The sequence below is a fragment of the Xiphophorus hellerii genome, chromosome 3 (assembly GCF_003331165.1).
Source record: "Xiphophorus hellerii strain 12219 chromosome 3, Xiphophorus_hellerii-4.1, whole genome shotgun sequence".
In the NCBI taxonomy this organism is placed as follows: domain Eukaryota; kingdom Metazoa; phylum Chordata; class Actinopteri; order Cyprinodontiformes; family Poeciliidae; genus Xiphophorus; species Xiphophorus hellerii.
This window is the reverse complement of record NC_045674.1, coordinates 15,392,222-15,402,437: the sequence shown is the minus strand read 5'-3', so window position 1 is coordinate 15,402,437 and position 10,216 is coordinate 15,392,222. Positions and strand designations below refer to the sequence as shown.

The window sequence follows — 10,216 nt, the reverse complement described above, 5'->3', positions numbered from 1 at the left end:
TTTTTTTTTCTTTTGCGCTGAAGCTCGAGAGAAAACCAGTAGGTTGGAGCCAGGAGAGAAGTACTGCCAAAATCCCAAAGTTATGCACAGTTTTTGCCTGGCGTGCAGAGTTAGTTGATTTTATGCAGATTCTCTGCTCTACTTTGTGTGCCCACATCTGTTTTCTCTTTTCCTTTCATCACATTGCCCCTCCTTAATTTCTCCCAATCCGGCCGACTTTTAATGAGATCTGGGAGACAATTACCCAACAGGCTGCAAAATGGTTGTTCCACATCGATCTGCATCAAGTGTCTGCACCTGGTAATTAATAGCTATTGACTGTCGTTGGTGCAGGATATTATCCCTGAAGATTTGAATATTGATCAGCAAACATTTCAAATACGTGGGTCCTGTACTGTGAGGTGTCATGTAAGTGATTTGAGTTTGCTGCCAACTTGGATTTCTAAAATTTTACTGCTTTCTATGATGAATAAAACTGTTTATATAAGATTTAATAGCTCTAGATTTTGAGAATTGTGTCCAGGGGCCATAATCCTTACCGTGCTGCGAGGACATCCTTCTTTTGACTATGATAGCCTGCGTGTTTACTGTAGTGGCAAACTTGATAATTGAATGTGTCTTGCTCTAATAGATGGAAGGAAAAACCAAACTGACAAGTGGCTAAACTACAAAACTGATTCATTATTACTGTAGTGCCTCATTTTATTATTGCTTGTTGGAGTATCCAGCATTGCTTAAATTCAATTCCGTTTTAATTCTGTGTATTTACATAGTGCTACTTCCAAACAAGTGGAGCCTGAAAAGACCCTAACCAAAACAGTCTGTTCTAACCAAGCAAGAGAAGTTCCTATCAATTATTCAAGACCTAACAGGAGGTGACATATGCAGTTCTTCACCAAAGGTCTGGGTACCAACATTTCTGGCTTAGATCATTAGCATTGTAACTCCTTAATTAGGATTTTGACAAAGACGGAAACTTGAACCTAGAGAAGAACTCTATCCTCATCTGTACGAAAATAATGACAAGTCCCTTTGATAACACTATCCAAGAATAGGACTCAGCGAAACAAAAAGACAGCGAGCCAGGATCTCGGAAAATAACAAGGAGTGTTAAATGGGACGGAGTTAAACAGAAAAGCACAGAGCCAGGAGTCTTTTACATAGAAAGAAAAACCAAGTAGACAAAGTTAGTGGCAGCAATAGCTGTACCTAAAGTAGGGCTGGACAATATGGCTGAAAAACGTATAACGATGTAAGTGTTTCAAACCAGACTATTGATAATGGTCTATTGATAATTATTGATTTGTATTTTGTTTTAAATATCCAGAATACTGCCAAACTGGTTGCGTGACCTTTCCTGTTTCATTTACAGTTTCACTCCACACCATTGCTGTTTATTTTTAAGCAGTTTGGAGGCATGGTGCGAAACATGAAACTACTGCTGCACAAGTTACTCAACAGGTTGTTGGTAGGCTAGTGATCTAGTTGATGCCGCCAACGTTCATTAGCTCGTTATGAGAGGTTGATCAGCTAAAACCTATTATGGGTTATCTATTGATATCGAACACATGATACCCGATTTATAGTGTTACCAATTTATTGTCCAAACCTAAAGTTATATCTAGGAAACACAAAGACTGAGCAAAAGGTGCTTTCTTTAAGAAATGGTTCAGTCGAGAATAAAGACACAGTTAAACAGACACAGTGGGTCAAAATGATTTTGTATGGAATGAAGAAAACAAGGTGTTTTTAAATGTTGTGCAGTTTGCACCTTGGACCATTTGTTGTATATTTTTAAATTCTCTCCATGTGTTTATTTTCTCCTCATGGACAGCAGCAGCACCAGAACTGACAGGGCTGTACAGCAGCAACAGCAGTGTGTTAACAGGTTGTGTGCATGAAATCTGGAGTCGGCTTCAGGAGTTTTAGTGATTACCGCATTGAGCCTGCAGCGGGGCCCCACACTCTAACACCATCTCTGGGATTTAGTTTCTGCTTTTTATTTGTGCAAATGAGTGGGACATCTACAGCCACAGATCGCAGTGGGCCACTGACACCAAAGACAGATGTTCTGCATCCCGCCCTCCTGCTTGTTGGACTGTGTTGCACGACTCGGCTCACTTCTCCTCTGAACAAAGAGCTCCGCATGAGCTGTCGACACAGAGCAGGTGGATGACTGAGTCTGTGGAGGAGGAGAGCCTCTGAAAATTTATTACCTCTGCTGTGGTGCAATTCTCAGCAGCCGCACTTGTCGTATGCAGACAAAAGGAGTTCAGTAGGCCACTGACTTCCCCCAGGGTATCTCTTACATAGCATGCTTGAAATGAAGAAGTTTAAAGTCAAATTAATAGCATCAAAGTCAAAAGTATGATTATTTCTCTGCCAAGATGTCAATTAGCCAAATTCTATTATCATAAAGTGTTTGCATCATTTCATGGTCAATCATTTTAAAACTGGAATTTTTGCCAATGTCCTTTGCATAAATCTTGTTAAAGACAGCCTCTATCAGTTCTGAATATATGTCCAGTCACCCTTAAATGCTGGTCTAAGCGCAGTTTAGCAGCTGCAGCATCTACAAGGAGACAGGGGAGGAGGGAAGGCGGAGTCTCTCCTTTTCCTTTCAACCTCTCCACTTCTCTCTCTCTCTCATTAATGACCAATCAGTTAAAAACTTTATTGGTCCCAACCTGCTCCCTCAGCACATTTTTTTGCTCCCTCGTCTCTTTCTATCAACCAACCCATGAAGACACCTCGTTCCCTCCTTTCATTCTGCATCATCTCCGTCCATCTCTGCAAAGCTCTCTCTTCCTTCTGCCTTTCCTTTATTGCTGCGCTTCATTTCCTCTATCCTTCCTTTCCTCCCAGGCTCACTACCGCTCCCTCTCCCTCACTACCGCTGTCCCAATTCTGCATCCTCTTTCAAAATTTTGCTCATGGGGAAGCCAAGTTAGAAAATGAAACTGAGGAGACAGTACTTTGAAATACTCACATTTAAGTCTGTATTTGAATACTTCTGTACCAGGTTTAAGCATTTACCAAAGTAATAATCTTTTCCAAACTTTTTCACAGTTTATCACCTTAAAACTGCAAACTTCAATGCATTTCATAGCAATCTTCTGTTAGACCAGCACCAAGAGGTGCTTAAGTGTGAATTGGAAGAAATGTCTACCAGCTTTTTAAATACACACATGTCCCTGTGAAAAAACTGCTAAAGCTGTCAAATGGAATGGACAGCTTAAATTTATTTGTGGCCAAACTTTCCTCTGAGACATTCCACCACTTAAATATGCTCTACAGGTACATCTCAAAAATATAAATACCAAAAACAAGTTTAAAAAGAAATTTCTCCCATTTCAGAAAGTGAAATTCACATAATGTATGAATAGAATATTTATAGAATATTCTATTTCTATTAATAAAATATTATATTCTATGAATATTCAACCATTGAGTGAAATATTTCAAATCTTTATATTACATTTGGGTCAGAAAATTACCACCCACCATGACACCCAGAGTCTAGAGGAAGAGTGATTTCAAATGATAGTCTAAGCTAATGATTATTAGTATTTATCAAATAAAATAAATAAACTTGACTTGACAGTGCCACGCTCATTTATACCACTGATAATATATAATAGTTGCAATTGAAGCCATGGCTTTGTTTGTTATACGCTTCCTGTTAACTTTATTAAGTTGATAGGAAAGTTCAGCAGGTCATCTATCACTTCCTGTTTCCTTAAGGTGTATGATGCCACAAATGTTAGCCTTTACTACTCTTCAAGATGAAAAAGACAAGCGAACAATTGAAATAAGTAGGCCACAGACATGTTGATCTTCAGGAAACTGACCCATATCCACAGATCCACAACTATCAAATCTAAAAACAACCTAAACTGTGAAAAATAAGACTGGGAGACAACCGAACTTTGACACACTTTGTGGAGAATAAAAGTCTTCTGACATCACTGCAGCAAAGATTTGCTTCTCCACGTCTTCATGACACTATTTTACTTTAAGGCTTTTGCGCACATCTTTTCCCAGCATGTCAGTAGTAGTGTCAGGCGCTGAATCACATTAATGAATAGAATAAACAACACCTTCCATAGCACTATACTGAACATTTTAGAGGAATTATCTGTTTGCTTTATGCTCCACAGAAATTAAACTCCTGCACCAAAACCAACTAAAGTGATGCAAAAATGTGTTCTAGTCTCATCTCCTCTGCCCTTTATATTCACATTAATAACTTCAGGGATTTATACAATCTGATACGCATCCTGAAATTTTTTTTTACAGCACATGGAGCCAAACTCAGAGTTCCTGGGCATCTTGCCTGGATGATATTTCAGTACATACAGAGCTGTGGCTGGACTGCATTTGGTAAATGTTGCCCATTTGTTAGAAGTACTGCTTTTATCATTCACAAACTGAAAGCAACAAGACAAACTTAAATTGGTCACATTCCCCCTTCTTTTAGATCACTTTTTAAGTTAAGAAAGCACCAAAACACGTCCCAACAATAAATCAATATGGTAATTTTATGCACTTTTATTTGCTGTTTTGATCAAACTTTATATGTTGTTTAAAGCTTTTTAACATATAAACTCCACTGTAAAGTTTTTTTTTTTTAAATAATTGCATTAAGGCCAGATCTAGGTTTTAATTCTTAATGTGTTATGTATTAATTCAAATATGAACTTTGATTTAATAATTTAATTAGCACTACAGACCCCATTAGACTAGAGGACCTGCTTTCAACAGATTATAATTGCACACCCAGAGTGCTGAGAGTAGTCTCATTTTTCCCTTCTTTGTATAGAAAAAATGTAGACGATGCTTATACTTTGTGGTATTAGAAGGACAGCTTATGAAAAGATGTTTGCCCATGTCTGCTTATACCCTCATATTTATGTAAAAGGTTGTGAAAAATAGTGCAAGAGAGCATTTTTCTAGTAGCCAACATCACAATCCTCTCTTGGCATACAGACACCAAGCTTTTGACCAAGATTCAAATGCTGTAATAGCTTCACTGGCCATTTATGGATGCACCCGTGGGTCAGTCATTCAAATTGCTAGCTTATGTGAAAACACCCACTGCACACGTCAGTGTTTTTCATAATAGATATGTTCTCGCTATATGTCATTAACAACTGATGTTACCCACACCTGCAAATAGATAAAAACAAAAACTGCCATAAATTAGATAGTATAAAAAAATAGAGTGAAACAGGGTGTTAAAAACATGAAGAAAATGAACAGCAAAACACCACAGACTGCCAAGAAACAAGCTGAAATATGTCAGTATTTAGAAAGCAGCCCTGCTTCTATCAAAGCTACTTAATCATAACTTTTGTATTTTTAATTGAGTGTTTCATAGGTCATCATCACCCAGTTATTACACAAAAGTCATGCTTTGTTGAGAGAAAAGCTCTCTCTTAGCCCCTTCACCTTAGTTGCAGAGCAAACAAATAGCAATCAAAACATACGTCTGAACATCCAAATGTTCCAGTGAGCAGAGCAACCATAATCTGAAAGTGGAAACAATATAATTTAATCAGAGTCAAAAATAATTATCAGCAGAGCTGTCCAACAATCAAAAATCAGTCACAGAGAACTTCAGGGAGATAAGTAAATCACCTAACTGTATAGCCCTGTATGTCCACTCAGTGCAAGACTCCACTGTTGAAGAAAAAGCATTCTGAAGCATTTTTGTTTGCTGTAGAATATTTGGATAAGTCATTGCAATACTGGAAAATTATACTCTGTCAGATTAAATCTGATATACCTAATTTGGGGGAGGAGTGGCATTCCACATTAGCCCCCCAAAACACCATAGCGACACTAAAGTTGGTAGGTGATATAATCATGGTGTGGGACTGTTTTTCAGCCTATGGTACTTAAAGATGCTAATAAGGATAAAAAGTGTAATTGTACACGGACATTATTAATAAGAAAGTCAGATAATATTAAATAGGGACAGATACTTTACCAGCCAGGTAATCCCAAACACACAACCAACAAAACCATCAATTGGCCTCAGAGAAAGAAACTAAAACTGAAAGAATGAGCCAATCAATCACTTGAATTAAACTCAATTGAAAATTGGAGGCCATCGAAGAGGTCCCCATAAGCTCCAAGTTATGAAGAACATTTATATGGAAAAAACTGCTCAAAAACACACCTGCACAATTTAGGCAGCTAGTTTCTACTCACAAGAAACATCAAGACACTTTCATTACTAAAATATGTTCCTAGAAAATATTAAATATATTCCAACAAGCATCAACATGCTTTTTTTCACCAATGGAGTTGTGTACAGTGAGCATGTATAGATACCACTGCAGTTGAGGGCTTTACCTGTTATTTTCATAGAAAAGCTACACCTACATGATTCCAAGTGTTTCTATGCTTCTCTGTATGTGGTCTGTGACTCTAGGACAGCGCTATAACAGAGTGGCAAAAAGTTCAACACCTATTTTTGAAACATTATCTTAAGAGTCATTAAGGCAGTGGATATATGTTTATTTCTTCATTATCCCAGATGCAAGGAAACATTCCTCAATCTCTACAGTTTGACACAGGTTATCCAGGTTTACGCCCTGATGGATCAAAGATTTGCTGTTCATTAGCACATGTAGCATTGGCTTTAACTGATGGGTGTCTGATTGCCATGTTCAGCTAGTTAGCTTAATGAGTAAGAGCTGACGGCTGCTGTTGGCAGGCCTCGACATAGAGATTAAACCAAAACCTTCAGAAAGTGCAAAGCCCAGTGGAAGCAGGCAAACCAACTGCATAATTTCAAAATGTCACAATTTATAGTTGAAATGAAGACACACAAGAATAAATGTAACCCTGTACTGCTCTCAACTGGGCATAATCTTACAAATGCTAGTCTTTATACAAGTTTAATTCAAGTCAGATTTGATTATTTTCACATATGCTACATAATGAGTTCTATATACAGTATGTCCCATAAGAAAATTAACTCTAAAGTTTCTGAGTCACTGAGAATAGTCCTTTCCCGCTTTTAAAATCAAAATTGTGCTACCATCAGCGTCTCATCGCACCACCCTCTTTCTCCGACTTGCTTCTTTATCTCTCAGAGGAAGTCTTTTGATAAAGCTATCCCAAAGTTAGGAGCAGCCATGAGGATAGCAATTGTGCAGATGATGTTGAAAACACTGAATCCGACCAGGCACAGGCGGTCGATGACGGCAGCAGCGAACTGCCACTGCTCTGCTAAACTCAGCTGACGGTCCTGCTCGCGAACGCGTTCCACTAAGAACTGCACCTCCGTTAGAAGAGCCTGTAGCTGGTTGTCCACAGCAACAGATCGAATCATCCCACTGTGGCTCTGTAGGGCAGCTGATCTCCCACCCCCAGGATCTAAGCCACAGGGTCCAGTGGCTGCGCCTGTATGCTCAGGGTCTGGAGATACTAGAGTTTCCAGTGGGGGGTTCACAAACTTTGAAGACTGGAGGTGCTGATGTATTGGTATATCTCCAATCGTTCCCACCGCACCTCCTCCTACTGCTGCCCCTTCATCTCCTTCTCCTCCTCCACCAGATCCTCTGTTGGCCCGCCCATGGCTGGTAGTCCGGCACCTCTGAACAGGTTCTAGTTCTGCTGTGGTCTGGAAGGTCTGAAAGCCCATGTAAGGCAAATGACCATTGGGCTGAGGTGGTGGATTGGAGCTTGCATTAGGCTGGATATTAACCTGGGGGCGTTGAGGAAGTTGGTGGGACAGAGGGTGGCTAAGCTGTGCCAAGCTCGCCTGCAGGGCACCGAGACTTTGTGGCAGGATGGAAGAAGCTGGGATAGGGATGGGGATGGTGGTGGTGGTGGTGGTCGTCGGAGAGGATAGAGTCTTGCTGTGAGAGTCTGCTTGGCTGCTGGATAGAGTGGGTTCTGCTCCCTCTCCTGGTCGCTTCATGCGCAGAAACCAAGGAACCCACTGCAGCAGAACCAAGTGCACCTGAAGGTCAATGACACCACAATACAGTCACAATACATATGTGATTGACAAGTACAATCACAAATTTAAGCAACTGCAATTGGCTTAAATTTGCATGATCTCTAGTTTGGTGGTTCCTGCATAAACGAGACACTCCTTTAGCCCCAAAACTAATTAAGATGCAAGAATTGAATGAGGGAAAAATTGTAGTACAGTCCTGCAAAAAACTTCCTATTTTCCACTGCAAGCAAGAGATACCTACTCAGCACACAGTAATGCTATTTCCCACCATAGTGCGTTATGTATAAAAGCAAAAGAAAACTTCTTCATGGCACAACTAACAAATAAATAACATATTTCCTTTTTCTGGACCTGTTTCTAATGTTGCCTTATGTCATTAGAAAGGGATTCATATAAAAACTGCCTTTGTCTCTTGTTGAATAAGAAACATTTTGTATTTTTATATTTGTCCATTGCAAATTACAAAACAGAAAGAAACCATGTAAATAAAGTTGGGCACCTAAGTAGTTGGATATGATTTGTCCACTATTTCCATCAAAGAAGGGCTCATGATTTTAAAAACTACAAAATACAACATCAGCAATATTTATTAGTCAGCATTTATGAGTTCCTTTTAACCATTGCCCAGGCTGGCACAGTAAAATAACATAATTGATGTCCATCATACCAGGATAATAAGTGTTTTCAAGTGGCCATTTTCAGAGTTTTTAATGTAATTAAGAAATTGCAGTTAACAGGCACCATTGAGGTCAATGAAAGAGCAAAAGCCCTTTATGAGAAAGCTGCTCTTATAGGATGAGGCAAATTAAACTCAGAGTTTACTGGAAATAGTCCTCCTGATGATTTAGCAGACTTTGCAGTGGTAGTGCACTGTCTTATTTCTGCAGTAACAACTAAACAATCAAAAGTCTTGCAAAAATATTCAAACTTTTGACTTGAAATTCCCTCCTTGTTACTGGAAACATCCATTTAATGAGCTGATGTTGTGAAAAACTCACCCAGCGTGGCATTTGTCCACTATTCAGACTGTGGTGATGAAACTGGAGGACAATGACTGTGGCTACCACCGACATACCAACAATCACCATGGTGCTGGCAAAGTACTGACCTGAAGCACACATGTTAGTAACCACAAAAGACAACAACATCCAGATATGATGCACCGGTATGCATAAAAACAGAAACAACTAACCGATCAGTGGCACGGAGTCGGAAGTGGCGGGCATTATCTCTGCAACCATCAGCATGAAGACAGTTAGAGAAAGCAGAACGGTGATGCCTGAAGGCAGACACAGGACACCAGGGAGTCATAGTGAGAAAAAATACCATCCTTTAAGTATGGAGATACAGGAATGGACCACAGTGAAATATTTATTATGTGTTTGATTGCCTCAATTATCCATCTTCCTGACACTCAAAAGGTTGTACTTAGTTCATCTTTTTAACCTTTCTGTCATTGTCACCACTTTCCTTCCATTGGTTCATTCTGCTTTAATAAAGTACAAAGTTATGATTTAATGTTCCTGGGGCAAGATTAGAACAAAAACAATTTAAAATGGCTCAAATGTATTCATGTTCCTTGCATTCTTTCACATTAGGTTGCAATCTAAAACATGAGTATATTTATTTGGGTTTTTTATTCTTAAGCCAACAAAGTAGTGTGTTGTTGTGTTTTTTCGAACGTAAAACATTCCCCCTTTTGCTCAACCTGCTGCTCTAGCTAGATGGTCATGTCTTGGTAGGTTTGAAGTTATTCTATACTACAGCAGAATTATTTAGAAACAAAACTGTATTTTGCTTTCAGTTTATCTTAATGTCTGAGTGCATGTTTATTTTGGAGTAAAGGGAAATATATAAAAATGCACACCAGACTTTTACATTTTTTAGTCATTAAAATTTGGAAAAAGGAAGCATTTTTTTTACCTTCACCATTTTGCACTACTTTATGTTGTTCACATAAAATCCCAGTAAAATATATAAAGTTTATGGGTTTACTGTGACAAAGCTCGTGGATATAAATACATTTACAGGGCACTGTACGCACAGCTAGACACGAAGAGATTAGACATTAAATCCATGCTCTCACACACAGTGTGTCCTTTTCATTTCATCACACCATCCCACCGCCTCTTTTCAGCTGTGGTATCTCACCGAGGCTGATCTTCTCCCCCGAGTTGGCGGGGAGCAGGAAGACCAGCAGGGTCATGGAGGACAGGAGCACGCATGGGATGAGCAGGT

At 39.2% G+C, this 10,216-nt stretch overlaps 1 protein-coding gene across 7 annotated transcripts in view; it reads right to left on the bottom strand.

Moving 5' to 3' along the window:
- Positions 1 to 6,504: 6,504 nt before the first annotated feature.
- Positions 6,505 to 10,216, bottom strand: part of LOC116717191 (neuronal acetylcholine receptor subunit alpha-7-like) — a 10,265-nt gene continuing 6,553 nt past the window's right edge. For all 7 annotated transcript variants that reach the window (XM_032558374.1, XM_032558375.1, XM_032558376.1 and 4 more), the window contains 4 exons: positions 10,130 to 10,216; positions 9,171 to 9,257; positions 8,977 to 9,086; positions 6,505 to 7,978 (listed from right to left, as the gene is read on the bottom strand). The exon at positions 10,130 to 10,216 is cut by the window's right edge and continues 108 nt beyond it. In XM_032558374.1, the coding sequence (XP_032414265.1) occupies positions 7,103 to 7,978; positions 8,977 to 9,086; positions 9,171 to 9,257; positions 10,130 to 10,216 (1,160 nt within the window). In that variant the 3' untranslated portion in view covers positions 6,505 to 7,102. The remainder of the gene's footprint in view (positions 7,979 to 8,976; positions 9,087 to 9,170; positions 9,258 to 10,129) is intronic.